Here is a 26,622-nt window from a genome sequence, read left to right as displayed (position 1 = left end):
GTATGTATGTTTTGATGCACTAGAAAGCGGCAATTTCAGTTGGCTCACTCCAAGTGTGTTGCAGCTCATTTTGAGTGGTACAGTATATGGGCAAAGTTGAGTCAAATCGTGAGGTGCTGTGAATGACATGCTGGGTAAGTGCCAGCTAAATGTTATTTTTTCTGTCCAATCTAATCTCTGTCTTCCAGTTTATCTATAGTCCTGAAAGAAGCAAACACTCTGGACCCCCATCATTTCCTTGTTTTCACAGACGGCCAGTGTCTTTTGGCAGACAGCTTAAAGCTGCAAACAGATCAAGTGTCTTCACTATCATGTATATGTTTGTTTGCCAAACTCACCACCGAAGTAAGATGTCACACAAGAACCCTCAATCATGCAGCTAGCGCAACAGTTTTACACTTTGTTTTTGCGTCCAAGTGTTGTACATGTTTTTCAAAAAGCACACAAGAGCAACAGGCATGCAAAAGTCCAACTAGCCCCATCTGGAATGTTATCTAACTTGCATGGCACTGCAATTGTAACAGCTGGTTGTAACTGCAACCAAAAACGACCTGGTGCCTTTCCAGCGTACCTGGGCCATGGGGCTAGTGCCAGGAGCAGGGAGAATGCCCCCAGAAGATGCTGCAGAGGAGGAAGTCGGGTGGCGCAGGTTCCCACCATGGGGTCCCCCGGCGAGTGAGGAAAGCAGCTCGTTCTGGGCGACCACCGCCTGGAGGCGGGAGCGGCGTGACGACTGTGCCTGCAGCCGCAGGCTCTGCGGGTTGGCGCCCCATGTGAGCAGGCGCCCCGACGACAGCAGTGCCAGCTGCACAGGGTGCATGCGCCCCAGAGAAAATCATCACCCTCCTCTGCGGCTTGTTCAGTGCCCTCTCCTGTGATGGCCGACAGTTTTGTTAGCGCGCTGGCACTGGAGCGGTCTGTGCAAGCAGAAATGGCAACCACCGTCTGTCAGTAGCCAGTGGCAGGTGGCAACCTGACCACCACGCTATGAACAAACTTAGTATAGTACCCGTACAAACTTAGTGAACCTTAGTATGCCACTTCAGATACTATAAGGAATGTTTGGCTGCTAATGCATACAAGCAATCCGGCGAGGATCGCCAAAGTGTTTGTTTTCCTTCTGCCTCTCAGCAGACATCTACAATGAGAAACATGCTTCACATGTCACAAGGTTGAACTGCTGAAGAGTTTTCACACGTACCAGAGAGTGAGCTAGAAGCTACAGTGACAGGTATTATAAACTGCAAGACTTTACAACTATGCCCACTACTCTTCGTTTCATTCCAATTCTTTTCAGCATACAGTAGTAACCTACAGATATTGTCACAATGTTAGTGACAAGACAGGCAGCTTGGCAGCACGTTCTTCAGGAGGGGAGACGGCGACCTTCAACGTCCTTCAATCCGAGCGCCACCAGCTGATATCAGTCTTTTTGCCTGAGTGCCACCTGGCATTCCACCCCTCTTAAAAAAAAAATGCGAGCAGCACACAAGCTGGATTCATGATGGAGGTCCAGCGAAATCCAGAATTCGGCTGCACAACACGAATAAGTTGTTATATAAAATTAGCTGCTTCTGTTTGTGCAGCACAAGCTAGAAACAAAAGATTACATAAGTTAATATTTACCAATTCTGGTTCCGTCTAACACAGCGCTCTTGTGTTGCTTCCTTCTTTTCTCAAGTTGATCACAGGATTTCTGATTTCAATCAGAAATTATCATCAGGCACACATGCTAAAGAACAGCGTATTGGAGGCTCATTGAAGATAAGCAGCGTGTTTCCACTGCCACCAACGCTGCCACTGGCATTGAACTAGTTACAAGACTGCGCGCTTCTAAAACAGAGATGTCCTGTAACGCAGAACTTGTATGCTTTTTTTCCATTTGCCTCAACACATCTTGCACTTTTGAAATTCAAGTAAGGCTTGCAACCGCCAACAGCCCACGAAGCCAGCCGAGTGCATTCGGCGTCTCAGCACACAACAAGGACGCACGCACCACTTGGAAGAATCCCGAGCAGAGCAGGCGCACTGGCTCGCCCAGCTCCAGCCGCTGGGGGCTGCTCTTCTTGGGCGTGCGCCCCAGGCCCAGCTGGCCAAACAGGTTGCAGCCAAAGGTGAACACCACACCCTGCACACGGCGAGAAAGAGAGGAGTTCTAGTCATGGGTGGGAGGACTCCTCCGAACCTCTCGACTGATAGTGTTTACGACATATGGTGAATTCCAATGGCAGGCCCGGAGCGGTCTGCACGCTCTGTGACAGAGCACCTGAATTCGGGGCAGAGCACGTGACCTGAAATTGCGATTGGAGTACACTTGCTCTGGTCAGAGCACATAGGTGGCGCTTGCGAACTGCTGGAGGAAGTACCCGTCATTCCTTTCGCTTGCCCGTGCTTTTCGCGCGATTCAAGTCCATAGTGGTGGGCGAAGCTGATCGTCTGCTACGGAGCGCGGAGAGGAGCCAGCGCGGCGGACGTGACAAGCCGCCGGAAATGGAGGGCACCACTAGTGCCACTGAAAAAGAAAATCACGCAAACTTCCGGTCGACTCTGCCGATTTCGGCGGAGCAGTCCCGACTGCTCCACGGAGCAATCTCAGCTCGGCAACCGCTCCCTGTCTACGATTGGAAGACGCGACCCGTGGCTCAGATCTGCGTTTGGAATACAGTTGCTCCGAAAGGAGCAGAAAACGTTGCTCCCGAAGTGCTCCAACTCTGCGATTGGAAGTCACCAATAGATCAATCAGGGGAGTAATTGCTCATTAGCACACACCTGAACGCAGACATATGGAGGAAGGGGAAACACCTCTCGGGATCTTCGCAGTGGAATAAAAATTCTCTCTTGTCTGGGCACCAAACGCGGGACTATGGCATGTCCGAGGCAGCTGCTCTGCAAACAAAGCTAACCAGGACGGCTAGCAGGCGGTAGGCCAAGGCCGAATTTGTCACCAACATGAAGCAAAAATGATGTTAGTCCAATATGTTCAGGGGAACACCTTAATGCAGAATAGATTCCCTTCAGCACAGCCAATCAATTTCTCTTCGACTGCGAAGACTCTGAGGAGGTTGTATTGGCTTTCCTTTGTAGCCGTATTGAGGCGGACACTAATGAGTAGTAGTTACTCTCTTAACTGAATCTTACTCAATTTTGGAGGACTGCTTTAAACACCTTGGACTACTAGTTGTAGGTCAATCCAGCATTCGTGAAAACTGCATTTCAGATCATCGATGTGGTCGCACAGCCTATTGTACGCCGGTTGACACCACCTTAATGTAGCAAATTTCGTGAGCACAGGACGGTATGCAACAATAATGGCAACATTATCATGCTCAACTAAGTGGCAACGCACATGATGTGGCAGCAACTGAGTTCATGGAGCTGTGAAAGTCCGGTGGTGCTGCAAAGTTACCGGTTTACCTGCCAACGAAAAGAACAATGTATCGTGAACATTCGTGCATTATCACAGCAGCCCCATCGTGAAGAAAAAGTGTCCGACATCTGGTGACATGGTGTCGTGCACACTTGCCACCTGCCGCGATTGCTGCACCACCTGCCACGCTGGGAGGAACCAAAGTGAAGGAAGGGAAATCTCCCTTTACTCAATTACAGGAGAGGAGAGAGGGGCTCCAAGGTGGCTGCCGCCAAGAATTACCCACACCCCCCCAGCCCCCAAAAAATGACTGTAAAATTGCAAATTGATAACGACCAACAGTGGCCACAAAGGACTCAGCAAAAATTAAAATAACTAAGCATGACTCAGCAAAAACATAAAAGAAAATGACTCAGAAAAGAGCACAGCAAAGTTATTCAGCAAAGGAACTTTTAATGAGCGAAATAATGCAATGCTTTAATGAGCAAGAGAAGATGAGAAGTACATGAGTAGCAATTAAATGCAAGGAGAAGACCTAATGTTAATACACTGCCATCGCATAATGATAAGTCAGCACTGCCATAATTTTTTCTCTCTCTCTGCGTGTGTGTGTTGACGGACGGATGGACGGACAGACGAACGTGACTGAAGCATGGCCTTGTGGTAGAGTATCCGCCTAGCAAACGGGAGGTGCTGGGTTCGATCCCCAGTGCCGCCGGGCGCCCACCGGTTTTTAATGGGTACAAGATTTCCCCCGGCCTGGTGTTCGGCTCTTCTGGGTGAGATGCTTGGGAAAAGGGTCTTGACCACAGTTGCTCTGACGGATCAGCGATAAGTTCCGCCGTCAACAACTTTAAATCCGCCTCGTGCGGTAGAAGCCCATTTGTGGCCCTTTTTTAGTTTGCTGTTGCTGTTGCTTTGCTGATCACACATTGTCCGGAGTACCACCTTTTGCAGGCTGCGAGGTCGTTCGAAACTGGAGTTTAGCCCACGAGGGGCACAGCGGGGTTTACGGAGCTTCTCCCAAGCGAACACCCCTAAAGAAAGCCGGGCGCCAGGCCGGGGGACGCTTGTACCCATTTTTACCGGTGGGTGTCCGGCGGTGGGTTTCGAACCGACCACCTCCCGCAGCCGAGACGGGCGCCCAATCCACTAAGCCACGGACAAACGGACGGACGGACGGACGGACGGTTGGTTGGTTGGTTGGTGCTCTGTGCAAAAACACACTGATTTGCTACAATGAAAAAACGTCTGCTGGTTCACTCTGAGTATACTGCAGGTCATACTGAGTGCAAGAGTACATTTTAATACTGACCATAGGTCAGCGTGGAAAACAGGCAGAAACTAAGTTAGCTTTACCCTGTGGTGCGCGAAGAACTTAGCCATATTTATGTGATACTATCTCAGCTACACTTCTTAGCAACTCCTGCAACCGCACTCCTTTAGAGCAGCACCATTTATTAGGTTGTGATCTTGACTTGCAGGCTGGCCCCCACCATTCTCATTACTCTTCAGCCATGAATTTTAAAGGGCCTCTGAAAAGGGGTGCTTGAGGTCGGCTATAAAATGGTTTTATGAAGTAGAGTACAGGTCAGCGAGTGTTCATGCCCTGCAAAAGACCTCAAAAGCAAGCGGATAACTTAAAATGCATTGTTTAAAATTCCTGCTTTTGCACTTGCGGCGACCAGCAGTGCCAGTCTTTCACACGAAGCCTGGCACACAACGTCATGTCGTGCAAGTGATGTCAGCAGTGGAGGACTATCATTGCTTTGCTGCACCAATTCTTTCAGACTTTCAGACATCACCTAGCTACCATGGCTGCGGCCACTCCGGTGGGTCAGGAAGCTCCCCCCCCCCCCCCCTGGAGAATGCATGTGCGTGTCAGCAGCTGGCAGAGGAGCGCCGACATTTCAGCATGCAAAAAGTGACGAGGAGAGGGAAAGGGGCGAAGACACTGAAATTCAAATTTTAAATACAGATAACTTAGCCTTTACAAAGCGCATTAAAAAAATTTATGCTCAAGCATATTTGTGAAGCGGCGTCCTTTAACATCCTAGGCATATCGCAGCTACCTATTGACAGCTCCTTTCAGAGCCCTTTTAAAAGCTCATGGGTGGATAGAGCTTTTCATGCTTCTGTGAATATTACCCTTTGGGTTTGCTAAACTCCCTCCTCAAAAGCCACAAAGTGGCAGCCTCATGCATTATAAGTTATAACTGCTTTTCCTCACCTCAGCAGTCAGCACTGCCGAGTGGCCGCAGCCCCCGTAGGCGTCGACAACCTTGTGATCGGCCAGGCTGTCCACTCGCCGAGGCAGCCGCTCGTCCGCACAGCTCCCGTGTCCGAGCTGACCATGCACTCCCCAGCCCCAGGTGAATAGGCTGCACAGGCACAGGGCACTGGCAGAAATGCTCTTCTAGCTCAAACCGAGGCAGAATGAACCAAACATTGAAGATCATTTAGCACGCATCAAATATGCATGAAATGCAATTTCCACTGACGGCAGAGTAATTACTCATTAGCATCCATGCAAGAGCAGCTACATCGCTGCACAGTCAGACAGCCATGTACAGGTTTCACAGAAACTGCCTAATGTCATAGGTAATGTCATTGTGGAAGTTAGAGACGGTAGCCAGATCCAACTAAGCAGACTGTGAAGCATAGTTAGTTAGTTTATTAGATATAAAATTAGCATGAGAAAACGAGATGAAGGGAGGCAAGCGAAATGTGTGCCGCATCTTTGTCTCATTTTTCTTTTGCATTATTTAACTCGTTAGGACACTCATTAATTAAAACTTCAAGGAACCAAAGATTTTCGCCTGAATTATCGAAAATGCACATTAATATGAATCGACCGTGGTGGCTCGGTGGTTCAGGTGCTCGGCTACTCATCCGGAGTACCTGGGTTCGAACCAGACTCTTCCTTTCTTTTTTCACTGCCTCTGGTATCCCTTCCCTTACAGCCCCTTTCAGGTGTCCCTGACATGTGAGACAGATCTGCGCCATTTACTTTCCCCAAAAACCAATTTTCATTTTTTCATTCATATGGCATTGGCACAACACAAAATATGGGTGACAGGCACCAATATATTTACTCAACTAGAAGTCTCTAACTGATTATGTGTTACCAATAATGCACTGGATTCCCAACAGAGTAAAACCATGTTAAATGGAATCTCAAGGGTCAGTAAAAAATATCCCAACTTATCCGAAGATCGTATGGGCACAAAAAATCTTTCAAAAAAACCATTTCGCATCGCAGCAAATATAACTGATGAAAAAATAGCAACAGTTGTCTGCTTTTCAGTGAAAACTATCAGGCAATAACAATTTTCAACGATTACATCCTACTCTACAGTATGTCCGCTGTCAACAATATCAAAGCAGAACTACTTCAATGTATTAAGGTCTCCTGCGTCCTCGTTTGCAGGTAAGACAAGGCAGAGGTGCATCCTCCTCACAAGTGGTAGCATACGTGTAAGGAGGCTTCACCATACAACAAGCAGCTTGTGAAGAGTGCGCACTTTAAGCGTACAGGGGGAACGCACATTTTCGTCTGAACATTGAGAAGCCCACTAAAAAGAACAAATATCAGCAACACACCAATTAACGTCAGAAATCTTGCCAAAGGCACGCAGCTAGGCTTGGCTCGCTGATGCGTGGCTGTCACTATCACTTCAGGCTGGTAACAAAGCTCGGAAAATAAACCTATGCTGCGATGGGGCATCTCCAACCACTTGGAGTGCCAACTGGGCCTCAACACAGCCCCCTTCGGACAGTGTCTTGAGTTAAACGATTGGAAGGGTGGAATTTTCAGTTCACACAATGCCACCCTGCTGCGCTGCTTTTTCACGTACTAGGAGCATCGGAAAAAATGTTTGGATAAAGCAAAATTTGAGACAAACTGCAGCTCGGATTAAGCGGCTTTGAAATACATTGAAAATACACCTAACCAACCAAAATTTTGCAGCTTGCTTGAATTTACCGAAAGTGCAAGTTATGCAGTCCGAATTATCACACGTCTACTGTACATGAATACAACAGCATGTGAAGACACTTGAAGGAACTTCTGTGTTCAATTATTCTTGCATCCCACGAAAGAATCAACTACGAGGCGCAAAGCAACTTGTTTCACCATGATTCAAGCACTGTTCTCCCTTACTGACAACTAATGATGCCCAGGCAATCAATCTGATCTTCCCAAAATATTCGCCACCTGTAGCGCAGAAAAGTGTTCAGTGTGCCGTCTTGGATAGCCGACACATAAACCATTTTGTCCATTATCACAGTTCTGTTAGTGAAATCGTATCTATGAAGTACTTGAAAGGTAATAAATTAGTCAAGATAGTGTGCATATTATGGTTCAAACCTTTTTTTAAAGATTAGCTAAATAGTTCTCTGCAAGCACTCTTGCATTAAACAAACTCTGCTCTTAGGTCACTTAGAGAGCAATTCTTCTGCAACACAGTGGCACCTGCCATCTACCAGATCTACCAACACCTACCAGCCATCCCGGGTAACTGCTAGCGAGTGGTAGAGTCCCGCAGTCACCTTGACCACCTCTTTGGTGCAGAGGGTCTCCACCAAATGGGGCACCCATGTCCTCTGCAGGTCGCCCAGCCCCAGCTGGCCAAAGCGTGATGAGCCACACGAGAACACCTGCGTCGCCAAGGATGGGCACTTCAATGCACCCCTCCACTGATGTCGCCAGTGCAGCAAGGCTACACAATTGCAGTGTTTGTTGGTACTGTCACCCACCCAAACCAAGAGACTCAGCTAAAAGACCAAGTGTGAATACAGTTTGCACGATTCCACTCTTCTGCAACAGACTTTATACATCAGGAGAGCCAGATATTGTTTAAATCCCGAGCCTAGAAATAATCAGCAAGCTATCAGGGCTATCGATGCTCCGCACAACTTGGTCTGCACTCTGTGCCCAATGCAGGTGTGCCACAGGTGGATAAAACCGAAAGTTTACTCAGATCCAAAAGAAGGAGCTGAGAGGTGTGGGAAGCCTTTCCCATGATTAGTACGATTACTGAATGAGCGAGTACAGTAGACTCCCCTTAAGACGAACTTGAAGGGATCGGAAAATCTGGTTGTCTTATCAGAAGTTCGTCACAACAGAATTCACCCAGAAAAGATATCTATGCACACTATGCATGTCAAATGTGTGTTAGATTTGTGCTAGCTACGGTGTCCAAATGTGTGTTGCTACCACCCTATTAGCAGGCACCCATTGCTACAGCCGCCGTCAAGAATAGCCCCTCGCCTAAACCACAGTCATCCAACAGCTCTCATGAAAGGTAGCATGTCAGTGATAAATGATTCATGATATTGCTTCGTGCACAGATCGAGCAATTTTTCGCACTAGTGAGTACACCGTGTTTTCCATGATGTTTTTGGCCTTACCAAATAGTCTGATCCTGTGCTATTGTCTCTTCTCATGAATTTTTGCTTTGTTTCGTTCCTTTGCTTTTTTTGCTTTTGTTATTGTTGAACTGGTATCAGTACGATGTTACACCCTGTTCTTGCCCCAGCCTTATGTAATGCCCACGGGCCCTAGAATAAAGGAAATGAAACATGAGAACAGCGAATAAAACAACCTTGCAGTGAGAGGATAATTGTGAATGGAACATACATATGTGGCAGTATGCATGAAGTGAACTAAACACTGAGAGCATAAGCAAAGTCACATTGTCCTACTTGAAAACAGCATTGGTCTGATTTTCTTCTTTTCACAGATCTTTTTCGCTCTCTTCCACAGCCACTGCTATCTGTTTTCTTTTGTTTGTTTGTTTGTTTGTTTGTTTGTTTGTTTGTTTGTTTGTTTGTTTGTTTGTTTGTTTGTTTGTTTCTGACTTGACTTTTGAGGCTCTGAGTGCACTGGCAAGAAGGCTTCCCCACAAGGATATATGGCCCCGCAAGGCAACATCTTTGCACAAAGGCGCAAGTTGTGCGGAAGCTATCCTGTCGAGGTACGTTTTGTTTTGCATGGAAGTGTTTTAAATATTTTTCCCCTGCTCAACAGTGCCGCGCAGACATCCCCCGAGTGCCATTGCACGGGGTGGCCGATGTTCATGGTCGGTGCAAAAGTTTGTCTCAACCGAATTATGCGCGAAACAGTTAGTCTTAAACGGATTTTTTTTTTACTTTGCACCCTATGGGGAACCAACCAAATCGTCTCAATTGTTGACCTTATCCGAGAATTAGTCTTAACAGAGATGAACTCACTGTATGTGCGTGAGCATGAGAAAAAGCGAGTATAGGAGTGAGCTTTCATTGACAACAACAAGGCAGAAAATTTATTTCGCTGACGGCAGAACAGATCCTATTGATTTTGTGCATGCCTAGTCACTGGCTAGTATGGTTATTGTTGATGGGGTCTAGTTCAGTTTGCAACTCTTCCTTTCCATATAACAATGGCTGTCTACTACAGTAAAAGCTCATTAATTCGAACTTCACGGGACCGGGAAAAATGTTCGAATTATCCGATGTTCGAATTATCGAATGGCCTCGAGAAAATTGACAAGAACCATTTGCATTACGGTATATGTACCGTATTTAGGGCAACCTACATGGAGCGAACTTGCACTGCAGATTTTGAGCGGTGCGGCGGAACGCCGAAAACGGGTGGCTGCCGCCAGACCACTGTCACCAGGATTTAGAAATGGCGTGATTCCATATGGTTAGTAAAATGCTGAAAAGAACAACTGTGCACTTAGAATTAAGCTATTATTTATTCAATGAGGACAAAGAGGGCGAATTATTCTTTGTGACCCCTTTCTGAACCAAAATAGTTAACCTGTTTGAACCTCTCGTGCTTCCTGACATCAACCGACACGTAATGGCTAAGCCTAGCAGCCTTGAAAATCCAGAATCATTCTGAAAACCTGGCGCGTTTCATCGCTAAAATTTTGTGCTGTGGGCATCTTCAGACGAAGCGAAAGCTTTGTGCGACTTTTGTTTGCCGTGAACATGAGGCACAGTGTAGCGGCAACGACGAGTTCGTAGTGAAGGGAGAAGCCGCTTTGGCAGGCGCGGCCATGTTGTAGAACCAGGCAAAAGTCAGACGCTGTCGCACCCTGCTTGGTCCACGCTGAAGCCACGTTGGCCACTTCCGGCCAGCGGCTGACCGCTGGGCTACAGTGTTCTAGAAGGTTCTGGAACACTGTAGCCGGGTGATGCTAAAAGCTGGCATCATAATCGCGGCTGACCGCGTGCTTCCGTTGGCGACTGCTGGGTGGAAGGACAAACGACACTCGCAAGGAAAAAAAGTTTTTCGCACGTAATTTGCAGTGCCCCTCCGAAGTCATAGCCTTTCGTGGGCATTGCCTGGGACTGCACCGACAGTACTTATTCGTATTTCTGAATCAATAGGGCTCGAATTAATGAGTATTTAGTAGTGAGTTTCGGAGGCTGCGCGGAAATGAGGGTACGCAGCCGCCACCGTTGCCGCCAACCCATACCCTCCGGCGCCGCGCCACTAATGGCACCATTTAGGCTTTATCCACTCTTGCACGGTTTTATCTGGTTCCATCTTCTGTTTCCGTTTAGCACGTGCGCAGCCCCTAACTATGCGGAGGTGCTTTTTTTTTTTGGCCACGTGCTGTGTGCCAAGCCACTCAGACACGGCAGCGCGTAGTTCGAATTATCCGTAGCGGAACCGACTCACTTTCGAATTAATGGGATTTTTTATACACAGATCACTATGGAGCTTCGCCGGACCAAGTAGTGTAGTTCAAATTATCAGAAAATTCTAATTATCGGGGTTTGAATTAAAGAGCTTTCACTGTATATGCATCATGCCCTTCAAACAAAAAAAAAACATATAAATTGAGCTGAGCTGATACTCCTCTTTCAAGGTGCAAACATTTTTTCGGGCAGCTTGTACGAACTGCACCTCCATTTCCCTCTCACGGCCTTAAAATCCCACTGCATCAGTTCAAGCTGCTGCCTGCTTTGAAACATCCGGGCACAGACACCAACATGACTGATCAAAGTGACCACACAACACCCCAAGAAAATGTAAAGCAATGGTGTAGATGGTAACTAATGATACATGACTTCTACCTTGAACAGCACAAACAAGCAAAGAATGATAAGTGACAACAAAATTCTACATCTGAAATTGTGCTCTTAATTCTGATGAGAAGCTTACACGTGTAAAAAAACTTATTATTTTAGCTCTCATTTACATGCACTTCTTATGTGCTGCCACGGACAAATGAAAAACAGCCAATACAAACCATCTGTACAATAAAGGAAGATACCTTGGTCAACAGTGCTCAAATAATGCTGCAATGGCGCATTAGTCCTCGTTTACCAGAGCAGTCAACACGTATTGAAACTAGAAACAAAGCAATGATTAAAATACCCGGCACGAACCAAAGCATTCAAACTTGTGCGCCCTTGTTTGTATGTTGGCACTGACAGTCTCCTTGTGAATAAGAGAACAGTGCTTTTCTTCTTTTGATTTTCACACATGTAAATAAGTAGCGCTTCCATCAAAGATGAAGAAGCTTGTGTTTGAAGTAAGTCGCTGTGCTGGTAGCATCGGTGTCATCTTGTCTCCTCTGCTCTGTCAGCACCTGCAAAGCATCTCAGCACATCCCCGCACTCCGAGTGAGCAAAGCTGTGTGCCACTCACGCCAGCGTCAGTGTTGAACAGGGTGTGGTGGGTGCCACAGGCCACCTGGGACACCTTGACCCGCAGGGTGTCCAGCACCTCCACGCATGTGATGCCCAGGATCTCCTTGTGGCTTTCCCGGTGGCCCAGCCTAAAGACAGTCAAACACAGAGAGAGGGGGGTGGAATTTTGCGAGTGGCCTGAAAATGCCAACAACGTAACAAAAAGAGCTGGCTGATTCTGTATACACTGCAAACTGAATGCAATGAATGGTGACTAAACAACAAAGACAAATGTCTTTGGTGACTAAACAATGGTGATGACCACAATGATGACTAAACAACAAAGACAAACAACACACGCAATGGAACATAATGCAACTATTGACTTGAAATGCTATACAGTACAAACCTCAAAATAACGAAGGTGAAGGGACCCGGCAATTGCATCATTATAGCCGCAGCTCCATTATAGCCCGTGGTGACTCAGCTTCCAACGGGAATCACCATTCCTTCGTTATATTTATTATTACTCATTATTCATTCATTCAAGCAGGCAATCGCACAGAAATTCTGTTCGACAACAGCTTTGGCAGTGCACTCCTTTTCGAAGCGCATGCCGGAGCGCTTTGCACCCTGGTGCGCCCGAAGTGCAAGCTGATCTGCACCGAACCTGCGGGGAACACGTGGAAACCTCAGAACGTGCTCCATTGCAGTTGATTGTCCCCGCAGCATACACAGGGCACCACATTCTCATAAGCAGTCGTGCGTCGCACGCATCTTTACACCACATGTCTGCACAGAAATTGTCAGCTGCGCTATTGAAAGTACAAACTGTTTTTGGCAGCCATTTTTGGTGAAACCTAATGAGATATATGAGCATATGCAGATGCAGGAAAAAAGAACATTGGCCACTTACTAAAAAAAATTTCATTTAAGAGGAACCTCGCTCCGAAAATTCGCTGTAGAAGGAAATAATTGCATTGCCTTGTATGGTTTGCTGAAGGAAAATCGGAAATACTTCGCTGTGGCAGAAATTTCGCAGTCACAGCGTTTGTTATAGCGGGGTTTGACTGTACCCCACCAATAAATGGGTTCCAAGCAAGATGGCTGCTTCAGTCCTTCCTGTAAACAGCACACGCACCTGCCAAACTGAGCCCGTCCCCAGGTGTAGGCCTTGCCCCGAACCACCAGGCCGCAGTGGGACTGGCCACAAGCAACATAGCGCTCGGCCTCCTGGACTGCAGGGCGCTTTGTGCTGGATGGTGCCGGAGGCGTGAAGAAGCCAGTCCTGAGCAGGTGCTCATTGTAACCTCGGTTCTTGGACCGGCGCCGGTTCAGCATCAGCAGCACGAACAGCATGAACTTGACAATGTCTTCTTCATTCACCGAGTCATCGTCCTGCATTTGCAAAAGCCACGTCTAACTGGTGACACGCACCAAGTAGGTCTAGGGAACCAACAAAGCAATTCCTTTGTTACCTCTGTTCTACAGGACTCGCCACAGTGGCTCAGTGGTTAGGGCGCTCCACTACTGATCCGGAGTACCCGGATTCGAACCCGACCGCGGCGGCTTCGTTTTCATGGAGGCAAAACGCTACGGCGCCTGCGTGCTGTGTGATGTCAGTGCACGTTAAAGATCCCCAGGTGGTCGTAATTATACCGGAGCCCTCAACTACCAGCACCTCTTTCTTCCTTTCTTCTTTAACTCCCTCCTTTATCCCTTCCCCAACGGCGCAGTGTGGTTCAGGTGTCCAACCTTAGCACCATTTCCTTTCCACAAAAACCAATTATTATTATTCTTATCTGTTCTACAGCTTGTGTGAATATAGCAGTATTTTGGCCCAAAGCAAATGGCAATCCCCTTTGAATAATTTGAAAAGAACATTTCAACTAGTTTTGGTAAGCAGGACCATTAAATGGTAAGGAACAAAGAAATGCGTTGAAGCTTTGTCTCGCTCACCGAAGGTCCATTCGATTTCGCTGCACTACATGAAGTGGTTCTCGCAGTGCTGCACTACACCATTCGTTTCAGCGGTGCAACATGGCACCCTCTGAACGATGCCACTCGTTACAAACCAGCACAGGCGTCATGCTGGTCTAGCTCAGAAAAACTGTGCACCTCCTCAATAGTCAGTGCTGAAATCATGCTTCTGCAGCTGTCATTCAAGTAGATGCTAGCTTGTGCAACAGTAGACTGTGTGTTGCGATAAACGGCAAAGAGAGTCAAGTTACTCGCCAAGGAAATGGCTGCATGTATTCAGCACCTGGTCCAAAAAAGGAAACGCGTGCATGCAGCGTGATGCACGTCAACACTTCAGTCATGTTCAATAAAAGAACGCATGTGCATATCGCGCGAGCTACCGTGAGGTGCACATGCATCAAGGCAAATTCGTGGGAACAATTCAGTGTAATGTGCTGTTTGAAAATTGTTCATATGGTTCGGGATGCTGGTGGCTCTCGATGTGGGTGGCGTACAGCTGGCTGCAATTTGTTGGCAATGCCAAGGCTAGTGGATGAGCAGGCCAGCGCTCGACCATTCGTTTTGGAAGCGGCCAGTGCCATGCTGCAATTGAACTGCCCGTAACTGGCGCTGCATGCTTGCGGCAACACCACACAACTTTACAGAACTCGTGCAGCAAGTGCAACAAGATCAAACAGACTTTATGTTGATTTTGTGCAAAAATACCCATCAAAGTTTGAGGGACTGAACCTACACATAAGCCGACCCATTACAGTGGTTCGGGCATGCCCCGCCAAGCCACAGGTATTACATGCACTTTGTACCAGTGCACATGACCGCCGTAGTTCATCGAGCTCTATGTGTCAAAAAACATCAGCTTTTGAAATTAAGAGAGTCGATCTTAATGGCAACCTATCTGCGGGGTCGTTTGGCTGAGCCATGGGCATCACAAAAGTAATATGTGCCTCGTGCCAAAACCCCTTCTCGCCGTGATCCATGGTGTTCCAAGTGTAAACAAAAAATGTATTCATATACAAATCAGTGCCCCTAACAAAAATTCGAAATGCATGGTGCACACTCGGCATACTCTCGGTGGCATCGCCTTCCTGGACAAGTGGTAGATGGCGCAAGAACAAACTCCCGGTCCTTCCGGTAACTTTCGCAGTGTGCGTCACACCATGGTCCGAAGCTACAGGAGCACTGGCAGTTCAGTTTGCTGCTTACGGAAGCTGGGCCACATGTGTGCGGAAGGCATGAAAGTTGTGTCACTTTGGGCCTCTAATCGCCCCTTTCCTTCAATTGCTGGTGTTAATTGCAGCTGCTGCTTTTTAGCTGCGTGTGCGCTGTGACACCATGACACAAGAAGCAACATCAAATCGAAACCCCACGAAGCAAACTTTCTGGAAACTTTATTTGCTTGAGAAGAATACTTCGAGATTTCAAATACCCAACAATCGGATTAAATCAAATATAGAATATTTTACTTTTCGAACAAATATTCGCAAGCCTACTCTGTTCAACGCAACTGAATAGGCATAAAGCCTAACCAGGTCCATAGCTCAGGTGCATCACAAAAATAAGACAGAACAGATGTAGACGAAAAGACAACTGCACTATATTATCCTTCCAGACCCAAGTTTTACCAGCTAGGCTTGAAGCTCTTGTGATGCATGGCCCGTATCACAATGCAAATAATCATTAATGCATGCAAAGCAAATTGATCGGCATCAACATCAGCCTACTGACTGAAGGCTGTACCTACAGTCCCAACCATAATACCATGGGACCAAACACCTGTCACACCTTACCTAGAGAAAATAGGAACAACTTCGCACCTACATGCTAGCACATGCCGCCGCTGAGCTCACATATGAACCCAAGGAACCAGCATTTTCATATGCAATTGCAACCTGATAACAGCATGTTGCTATGAAAGGTGTAAAAGAATTTGGGGAACTCCCTTTGTGTACTCAATGTTACGATCTTGATCTGACTGCATTATATTATCCACAAATATACAACAGCTTTTCATACTAGTTTACCACTTAATGAAGCCTGACCGATGGTTATACATGGCCAACTCCCATCCAAAATTGGTGACACAACACGCATCGGTGGCTGCCAGTACCTCAACAGCTTCACAGAAGAAGCGCACAGAAAAAAACAACCAGGAAATTGCAATTCCAGCTTCACAGAAGTCTGGTCTGTACAACAACACCAAATTTTCAGACAGGAAAGAAAGACCTACATTTGGAATCAAACGGCCTGCCACTGTATCTGCTAACAACTCGCAGTGACTGATAACCCTCTTGCCTCACCGATTGTGTCAAATCCAGGGAATCCGTCGAGAGGGAGGATGAAGAGCCAGGGTAGCTGCGGCCAAGAAAAAAATAATGAATGAGCAAGAGGAAAAAGTGCACAATTCAACCACGGAACAGCTTGTCAGGCAGTGATCGATAGCAGACCAGAACGGCCATGCTGCATTTTCAGAAGGGGGCCCCCCGACTAGGGACCGCAAGAGTTTTCTCTGTATGCATGGTGCAGACTAGAAAAAAGAAACATACCAGTCATGAAGAGGCCAAGTCATTTGGTGCTCTGTATGACAGACTCAAGGTGTGTGCAGTTCCTGCTCTAACGGTTAGCTGTTAGCTGCTCTGTATGTCTGCATTAAACAGTGGGCTGATTGGGCCAGAAACAGCCATGGTCAATAATGTGAACTGTGTTCAAGTTACAAATTTTGAGACTGTTGATGAATGCACAACTGCCTAGCAACAAAGTCAGTGAAACAAATGCCAGCACAAACATTCATAGATACAAGAGCCTGAAATGAACTAAGAGGTAGAACAAGCAAAAAAGAAAATGCTCTGCGGAAGATAACAGCGACAAATGGCGACAGCTTTTATTGGCCACTTCTAAATGCGCCACCATCCGTAATATTACGTGCCACGGCTAGGTGGCGTGAGCCGCCACCCGATTTAAAGGGTTCCGTCCATCCAACTGTGCCATCCGGAAAAGTGCCCACTGTGAGTAGTAACTGCTTCTGAGATTTTTGTCCAAGCCATGAAGCACAGACTCCACTGCCCATCCACTTTCGAGATACAAGGATATAGCAGACAACGACAACTGCTCACCGGCCCTGTCTTGAAGATGCCAGGAGAACCCGGCGCAATGCGAGGGCAGGGGCTGGCCGCGACGCATCGTACATCCTGGCGACCCGCTGCACCAGGTCAGGGTCCAGTCGTGGAAGCAGGTCAGCCAGCAGCCGGAGGTGAGCGCTGAGCAGAGGCAGGTCGCACGACAGTGGCAGCAGCAGGTCCGGGTCAGTCACACACATCGGGAAGTGGTCTGCAGGAAAGGTAGGATGAACGCAGGACACCCTTCAATGCACACGTACAAAAGGGAGCATAAGTTCGCTGCATTTTGAAGGGATTACGCAGATTCACGGAAAACTGCACAAAGTAAGCACTGGGTAACGCCTGGCATAAAGTTACCAGACTGCTCTGAATAAAGTCTTGAGCAAGTATTAGTGCTATGTTTGTTTTTCAACTTATGCTTTCTACCTGCAATCCAACTTTGCATACTTGTCGTGCTGACATTTTTCATGCATACTCTGGATTAGCAGCTTCTTCTTAACACATGCATGCAACTACAAGGCATGCAACTACAAGATTGTTACTGTCACTGGCGCAGAACTGGCGCAGAACAGCGACGGCAAACGGGCAAAAGGGGGGGTTCCACATTGTATCAGCACTTGACTGCCACCGTGTTCAGTGGTTTCCAGCGCACTGTGCCCATGCTGACGCCCTGCAGGCTTACAAGCGGCGTGAATTTCGTTGCGGCTGTTGGTGCAGTTCCAACGCTGCTGCGACGCAGGCAGGAATGACCGGAGCTGCCGAAATCAAGCCGTGCCACGATAGACAGCGCGTGGGCATCGCTGTAGAAGTACACTTGCGCTGGTTGGCTCAGAGGCTTTTGCTTCTGTCAGTCACTTTTTAACTGTCGCCTGCAGCTTCCAAGTTTCTACATTTCAATAGACAAGGATTGTGTATGATTAAAGCACGTGCCATAAAAACAGTGAAGCAGATATGCACATGGCATTTCCGTCCATTTTCTCCGTGCTGCTGCCTTCATTTCCACTAACAGCTGCTTGAGCAGATTGACGGCCATTGCTGAGCAATCCAGAGATTCTGCTCATGCAGAAAAATTGCAACAGGCATGCAGCCTTGCAAATACCGGTACGATGTTGTGCTTACAAGAATTAAATTTAAGAAAGAAGCGGTAGAGAATGATGTTCAGGTTTTTGACACGCTGAGTACGGCTACCGCGATTTCCCACCTGGTATAGTTTTTTTATTTTTCAGCAGTCCTGTGAAAAACATGTAAGTGGTATTGTATATATTGTTGTAACCAGCACTGCAAGTTCACAACGCATTGCAGCTAAAGTGTGGAGACACACAAGTGCTAGTGACAGGGCTCAGCATCATTGGCTACTGCAAGAGGTCCTCACCAGCATTTCTGAGAGTGTCCACTGCAAGACTGGCCCTTCCGCTAGTCCTCAGTTTAACCACTCCTGAGAAAGACTTGCCCACCAAATTTCCCAATCTCAGTCCGTCTCAGTCCTAGACTGCCGTTACTGCGGCGTATGTCACTGTGCAGTGACAGCTTTGGGTGCGGAATCTCAGATGGGTGCAACGCTATAATAAAACTGTCCAATTACTGCCTGGCGGCTGAGACTATATTAGTTTTGAAATTGTCCCTTTTGTCAGTGCGTAATCGCTATCTCCCAAAATCTCCCGATAAGATTTTTCTACCTCATTTATAAGAAAACAGTTTCGGATTCGGGCACCCTCGACGACACTGAAGTTTCTCGCTGTGCTGAAACAGACTGGGTCTTTAAAATTCAGCAGTCAGTTCCTTTAACTGTTATCGTGTCATCTTTTACATCCCCCGCTCTCTCCTTAATCAACTATTAGTAAGCTAATTCATGGCTTTTTCCTCTTGACTGATATTAACGATCTGTCATTCTTAACTCAAGAGTGCCTCCCAAGTGCACCCTCACGCATTCTTGTTCTCCCGGTCATTTCTTCCAGATAGGGAAGTTCTGCCGTTACAGCTAGACATATACAGGTGTACCCCCTGCCTACTGGCAATACTATTTTCAAACCATGCCTTTGTTTTCTCTAGATAAAGCTTGCTTACTGTACCAAAGTACAGTACTGCTGACGTGTAATGACAGGACAGGTACCTTCTATGCTTCAAGCTGTGCTACAAGTGCTACAAGTGATAACACGCACAGAAGTTTGCACTCTGCCAGGTGCCTGCTCATCTTTGCAAGTGTGCAGCATCTGGTGAAGTTCCTTGCAGCAAGATTCCCGACATGATAGGCCCCTCATCAGCCCAGGCCTGCAGCTTGCAGGCTCACTTTTAAAAAGCAGGAGGCCACTTCTACCATGGCTCTCTTGATTACACGCATCAGCTGAGTTGTGCAGAAATTGGGCAGCACGCATGTGGCTGTGCAATGGAGAGTTTAACAGCAAATTCCTCACAGGGCTGAGCCCCAAGAGCGCCGTCAAGCAAGCAGACATGTACTGAGACCCCTCTCCCTCCCCCCCCCTGCTCACCACTGTTGGCCTGCTGGAGGAGGTGTCCGTAACCTCGGCTGGCAAGAGCGGCGCACGTGGCCGAGTCCAGGGCCAGGCTGGGGTCAAAGTGCACCAGCTGCTCCACCATCAGCCGCCGCTGGCCACGCAGCTGCCAAGTCAAAGGGGAAAGACGATGTGGGGGGGTTGCACAGTAGCATTCTCGAGCGCAAAACACTGATTGCTTTGATCAGTTACTGGCATCCTCAACCCTCAGCACTGATTCCTGGCCCTGCCTCAAAAGAGGCAGATGTGATGTGCAGTTTCCATTAGTACTGTGCATGCATTCCCAGTTTGCAGTGCTTAGGCATCCGGTGTGTCGCAACGTGGTGTTTCAGCGCAAACCTGGGTCGACCCCGCACCCACACACCCTGTACTTAAGCAAAATAGTGCCAAAGACGGGGACAACTGAAGAAAACAATACGATCAGCACTAACTCACAACTGAAGGTTTATTCACAGGAAACAAGGAATATAAACAGCGCAACCAAACAAGATAACAAAGCAAACAAATGTGTAGCTATGTGGGATCGAGGAAACGAACTTCACTGTCATGCAGGCAAACTGACGGGCTGTTTATATTCCTTGTTTCCTGTCAATAAACTGTCAGTTACGAGTTAGCGCTGGTCCTGTTGGTTTCTTCACTTGTCCCCGTCTTTTGCGCTATTTCCCTTAAGTATGTATCACCAACTCGCCCGTCTTGCCATAGTGTTGAACACCCTGTACCATGCAGGGCTTTGCTTCTGCTTCTGTCTCTCCCACCTTTTCCACCCACTCCACCTGTTTACTCGGTGCAGCGTTAGAGTGCAACCTGTGAAATGGGCCTTGTTCATATTTGTACACAGCTCAATCTCTCTCAAGTGTGCCCTTCAAAGAAAAGCAACGCTCCCTTCACATCGCCAATGCTTTGAGCTTTTGTTACCCGATGGGGACCATCGTTTTCTATTTGCCGGCTCACGCCTTAACCACAGTCCACTAAAACTGTCGTCTATGGGGTGCACATTATAACAGCACAGGGCTGCCAGCTCAGTGGCCAGCCAATGGTGCTGGCTACTGGTAAGCCACCACCACCTTAGGCTAGAATGTGTCCACTACAGAACAAAGGCTTCCCAATTGATTTCAAAATATCTCTGCTCTGAAGTAGTGATGCTAGCACTGCAAACTATCTTATCCTTCCATCAGAACTAACGGGTACGTTCCAGCTATTTCTCTTCGGAATCCACTCTGTTACCCTAAGGGACCACCAGTCATCTGTTTGCCATACTACACATCCTGCCCAAGCCCATTCCTTCCATTTAATTTCACCTAGGGCATCACTAACTTGTCATTATTTTGTAAACCATGTTGCTCTCCTAAAGGTTATTGCTGTCATTTTCCTTTCCCTAGCTGACTGCAAAGCCCGCTATCTAATTTCACCGTCTTTTCCTAGCTTCCAAGTTGCTGCTGCAAAGGCAATCAGGAACAGTAAATTCCCCAGCATCATACAGCTACCGAGAGAAGGTCTGAAGAGCTCATGCCTTCCTAGCCTGCCCTGCACCCCCCCCCTACCCCCTACCCCTACCTCCCCCCCCCCCCCCCCCCCCCACCAAGAAAATACTGGCAGTCATCATCTGCACTATGCTACGTAATGCAAGAACCCAGTGGACAGCTGTTATGCTTCGCTACTAACACGTTCTCCCCCTTTCCACACAACGCCACCAGTGTAGTGCCCTCTCGCGTTGTGCCACAGTGCCTCGTACTCTGCGCTGGACAGTAGCCGAGAACCTACGCCCTCCATGCTGCATCTCTAGATTCCCTCTCATTTTCATCATGCAGCACCGGGGCTAGAGCTCCCTCTTGTTATGCTATGCCACAGCTGCCAGATTTTTTGCCCTCAATGTTCTCTGCAATGCAGTGCTCCCCTCTTGCTCTTGCTGCCGCATGCTGCGGCACTATACTCCACCTCGCATGCAAGTCACACGCAGCGCTGTAAAGACTGTGGCTATCTGAGCCAATCAGAACGGCATGTGCTGCAAAACGCGTTCCTCTGTGCCTCTCACCCCGCGACTGGTGGCGCCACACCTGGGAAGGAAAGAGCACAAGCGTTCGGCTGCTGCTCACAGGAGACTTGTCTAGAGAGTTTTACGTCCCAAAGCAACTCATGCTACGAGGAACGCCGCAGTGGAGCGCTCCGAAAATTTCGACCATCTGGTGTTCTTTAACGTGCACTGATATCGCACAGTATACACGGGCATCTAAAATTTCCCCTCCATCAAAATGTGACCACCGCGGCCGGGATCAGACCCGCGTCTTTCGGGTCAGCAGCCAAGCGCCATAACTACTGAGTCACCGCAGTGACTCAAAGAGACTCTTCCGACTCAGTGGGTGCCACGTTTACGAATGGCGATGCACCATTTCGCAGCAGGCCTCCGCAATGCTATGCTCGTGTGGGCTTTCTTTGCTAATTTAACCAGTGAATGAAATACTCGCTGTACCTTCAAAACACCATCCTGACCTACCTAAAACACACACCCTGCTGAGCAGCATCTGCTATTTCCTCTCCCCCACCTCTTTCTAACCCCTCTGCCGTGTGGATGTGTATGCCAATGTCGTGGATCAGGGGTTACGTTCCATCAACAGCCATCACTGCAGCTTAAAACTGCTCAACGTGCACCACTGTGCATGGCCTGCTCATGTCTCACAGCTGACAGGGCACATCACCATACATCATAAGGATGAGCCTGCTTGTACAGAATCTGCGATGTCCCATCAATTACTTGGCACGACTTGGCCCACGCTTATGATGACGTCTATTGCCGGGTTCCCTTCATTTCCCTTCAACAGAGTGCAGCCTCAAAGAGCGCAATATCTTCTCAAGCATTGCAATAAAGCTTTCGCTACCAATGACCAGACCCCACCTGCGCACAGAGGTGAAGCAGCTCATAGAGGCGCTGCTCGGACAGCATCCGCATCACGACTGACGCGTCGTAGTACAGGTTCTCCCGCAGGAACTCCCTGCAGGCAAAAAGGGCAACTGAGCAAAATCAGAGAACAGAAGCGAGTGGCACACATTTCCACGTAGTAAGACTCTAAAACTTGCATTCAGCATGCCTCTTTTTCACCACTGCTCAACAATCACTAATCCATGTGAATTTTCGAGGTGAATGAGAAGACGTAAGTGGAACCGGACCCTTAGAGAGTACTAACAACACGTAGCAGGAGGGAAGCAGGGAGTAGCTCCTTGCCTGAAGGCCTGGAGGACGGCATCGCGGTCGGTCGTGTCACGGCGCTTGCCCAGCACCTGCTGCACGAAGCCCAGGGCGGCCACGTTGGCGAAGTGGACCCGGTCTGGGGCAGGGATCTCGGAGGCACGGGTGCCAAACAGCACCTGCACATAGGCCAGCAGCTCCGAGAGGAAGCCCCGGCTCGCGAAGTGGGCCACCCTTTTCAGCTGAGGACACTGCAGGGCACACAAGGACGACAATGCCTGAGTTCCATCACTCCAAAGCTGGAGAAGAAGAACACACACTTCGCAATGGACAATCAAAGGCCGACACTGCAACCCGTTCCTCAGTCTACTGGTATCAGCTACCCCTTCACATGTTCACCAGGACCTGCTAAAACGTCCACTGCTCGCATTTACCAAAGCTACCACTTCAAAAAGCTAACATCCTCATTCTGCCTGCCCTGGACCACATTTAGCGAGAAACACTTCATCAAGTACCAGTTCTATAGCACTGTGAAAGAAGCATACTATTTATAAAGAATTTTTGTCAATGGTCAAGTTACAGCAGAGTTACCAATATCAGGCACTGTGCTTGCCATATTGTCTTCCTCAGTACTGGCCTACCATGGACCTAGCCTGCATCAGAAGATCATGCTGGACTGACACTGCACTTTTTCTTTCCCACAGCCTTCGCTTGGTAGCAAGCCTTACATATGACATTACGAGATAAACTTCAATTAGCATTGCTAGCCCCCAAACAGATTATTGTAATGCAGTGCACTGAGACCCTTTCTAAAGCCAAACAAGGGTGCCAGAGCAGCTATCATGCCAGCAAATGCTATTGCTTCCACTCGCAGTCACTGTGTACAACTCACAAGGGAAACATTTGGACAACTTTAGCATAGCCAGATTCTCTCTGCATGCATGGTGCTTGTTCACTGAAGCCTCCAAAACCTGCGCCAACCGTTCAAAGCACACCATCTCTATGTGGTGCTTTGCAAGCGATCAAGAGAGGAATGCGTGGATGCAATGGCAGGGCCCCGTTTACCTTGGACAGCTGGTAGAGACGGACGGCCTGGGGAAACTGCCCGCGCACGAGCTGTGCCTCGGCGGCCGCCTCATACAGGGAGAAGATGTCGAGCCCCAGAAGGGCCCCCAGCTGCTCCGCCGAGGGAAGCAGGGCGGGGGAGCCCGTGAACCCCAGGAATAGGCGCTCTGCCGAGCACCTGCACGCACACACCACTTCGTTTCACTTTTATCCTGTTTTTTGTGTGTCCACGAATAATTAGTTTCAGCCACAGACAACATAGCCGCAAATTGAGCCCACGGAAATAAAAATATGCATGGACTCTGCATTTGTGAGACTCAACCTCATCACCTTGCGAATGGAAAGTGAAAACCGTGAAGACAACCTAAGTAATTTTTATTACTCTATTTGGACAAGAGGTAAGGTAATAGTTTGATAAAACCACTACATATTCGTGGTTCAGAGAACACATCGCCGAAAAAACAAGCCCGTAGCAAATTGGACTACGTATTCTCCTCGTCTGCTGCTGCGGGGAGATGTGCCCCACCGCCTGCTCCAGCGGAAGCGCACACCTCGCTTCTTTCCTTGTGATGTGTCAGTGATCCCGGTTCCCTTTTCTCGAAGGTGCCGTGTCTGCTCCACTCCCAAGTTTTGCAATCCCGTGACATCCATGGATCTACTCTTTCGAGTGATCTGTGGGACGCCATCACATTTTGTTGTAAGTGTTGTCTCGTTCGCAAGCAACTCGCACATTTTCAAAGGCCCCTAGGCATATTAATAGCTATTACTCCGCTGATGGCAGAACAGTGAGCCACCACGCGAGTGGCTAAAAGGCACCCCATGCGTTGGCTGACTCCTACTCTCTGCGGTCAGTTAAGAAAAAAGAAAAGCAGGTGCTGGGACACTTAGTCCGATCTACAAGGAAAATGGGCCGCACAGGACAACAACTGACGTTTCCAAGAATGATTGAAGCGTGCAGATCAGGCTCCTGCAGTAAAAAGACGAGCTCAGATTTCTCTTTAGTGCACCTTCAATTAATTCTTTGTGCAGTGATGTTCCTATACTTCTGAATTACTTTCTAATTTTTTTCATACCGCCACTAATTTGACATGACGATAATGAGTGCATTATGCCAGCGTGGATATAACATTGTCTCTGTAGAAAAAAATTCAGGCTGCTAAAAACACTTGGAGACTGTCACTGCCTTAACCCTTCCTTTGGGTAAAACTTAAAAGAGTGACTGCAGGCTCCTACCATGTTTTGTTCACGCCAGGCTTTCTGCAAGTCAGGTGAAGCAATGAAGCAAATATTTATAATGTGAGAACTAGTTCAGATATCTCAGTAACGAGGCTTTACTGGAGCATTTAGCAACATGCATTTCCGCCCAACAGATGCTGTCACCTTCCCTCCCATAACCAGAATGCCCAATCATTCCACGGGAACTAGTACTACTGAAACCATTCCAAACCTGCACAGAAGAAACTGCCACTTCTTAACTTCCTGTCAAGCATTAAGAAGGCACTTCCTCTCAAATGTGTGGGTCTGGAAGGTCAGCGCATTTTTTCTACCTTGATGCCAGCAGATATCTCACACACTGCAGTTACTAGCAACGCACGCACAGAAGATCCCAGCACTGATCGGCATGATTTCACTGTTTCTACAATAACAAAGGTCAAATAAACCTTGGTGACTGCCATAACTGTGCTACCATTAATGTGCAAGACCTAGGCGTGACAGTGGGAAAACTGCATGGTCACACTAAAGAACTTTGTCGCGTGGTTTCATGTCTGGCAACTTTATGTGTGACCCAGTGGCAGACCGCAAAGTGGGGCTGTACCGCACCAGGCACCCACCTAGCTCTGCAGACGTAGACGCCGTATCGAGTCACCACCAAGCAGCCATCAAGGAAGGTCTCTGATGCCAGTGGCACCTCATCGGTATCCTTCGTCTCACCACTCGCAGCTGCAAGGCAGTCAAAAAGTTTTCCTGCAGTGAGACTAACCATTGCCATAGGTGGAACTTCTCATACAGTCACTGTTTGACTTTGACTCAAGCTTTGTATTTTACCCTCCCCTCTCGCCTCCCCATCCCCCCACCCCCCTTTTCTTGTGCCATTCTCCCAACCTCCCCACTAGACCAAAAGTGCTCACAGAGGCCAGAACACACAGAGGAAATTGCAAAGGCAAAACAAACTGAGATAAGACAGCATGCAGACGATACCGATACAGGGCCCATGGTGAAGTGTGATGATGTCGCAAGGTTCACACCTAGTCACGTGTCACGCGTGATGGTGGTTGACATTTTTGCTAGCACAGACCCTTGTAATGCTCACGCATTAATAAAAGTGACATCCCTGAGCACCATGCTTCCTCGAGTCCCGAGCTTACAAATCATGCCAGCCATCACGCACCAGCAGAGCTTGCCACCACAAGCCACACAAGCAGTGCATCCATGCTAGGGACAGAGAGGGTGTGAGCCTGTACTTGCCATCGCCACTGGCGGCTGCTGCCACTTGGGCCTGGTATCGGGGCCTTGAGCACCGGTACACAGCCAACGCAGGCTCCCCAATGGTGCACTTCTGCAGGATGGGGTCAATGTACTCTTTCTGCAAGGGGACACAAATGCCACCCCATCAAATCACTGCCACATGTCACACATGAAGCAAGTGACAGGCACCGTCAACTGGTAGCTGCCACAGGGACATTACAAGTGTCTCAACGTCCGGCTAAAGGCTGCCCACAGCAGTGGCCTATTGTAGCCTCCATACAACAACTTGAAAATAACTACAAAGATATC

General features: G+C 48.1%; 1 protein-coding gene across 1 annotated transcript in view; it reads right to left on the bottom strand.

Moving 5' to 3' along the window:
• LOC144106462 (uncharacterized) overlaps positions 1–26,622 on the bottom strand; it is an 84,520-nt gene that overhangs the window by 25,729 nt on the left and 32,169 nt on the right. The window contains exons 9-22 of the mRNA XM_077639278.1: positions 26,314–26,431; positions 25,680–25,788; positions 23,848–24,025; positions 22,819–23,033; positions 22,492–22,588; positions 19,578–19,707; positions 17,089–17,302; positions 16,276–16,330; positions 13,140–13,396; positions 12,018–12,147; positions 7,872–8,026; positions 5,598–5,748; positions 1,997–2,128; positions 572–805 (exon numbers count right to left, since the gene is read on the bottom strand). Of these exons, the coding sequence (XP_077495404.1) occupies positions 572–805; positions 1,997–2,128; positions 5,598–5,748; positions 7,872–8,026; positions 12,018–12,147; positions 13,140–13,396; positions 16,276–16,330; positions 17,089–17,302; positions 19,578–19,707; positions 22,492–22,588; positions 22,819–23,033; positions 23,848–24,025; positions 25,680–25,788; positions 26,314–26,431 (2,175 nt within the window). The remainder of the gene's footprint in view (positions 1–571; positions 806–1,996; positions 2,129–5,597; positions 5,749–7,871; positions 8,027–12,017; positions 12,148–13,139; positions 13,397–16,275; positions 16,331–17,088; positions 17,303–19,577; positions 19,708–22,491; positions 22,589–22,818; positions 23,034–23,847; positions 24,026–25,679; positions 25,789–26,313; positions 26,432–26,622) is intronic.

The sequence above is a fragment of the Amblyomma americanum genome, chromosome 10 (assembly GCF_052857255.1).
Source record: "Amblyomma americanum isolate KBUSLIRL-KWMA chromosome 10, ASM5285725v1, whole genome shotgun sequence".
NCBI lineage: Eukaryota > Metazoa > Arthropoda > Arachnida > Ixodida > Ixodidae > Amblyomma > Amblyomma americanum.
The sequence above is the reverse complement of the archived record's forward strand: the minus strand, read 5'-3'. Positions and strand labels throughout refer to the sequence as shown.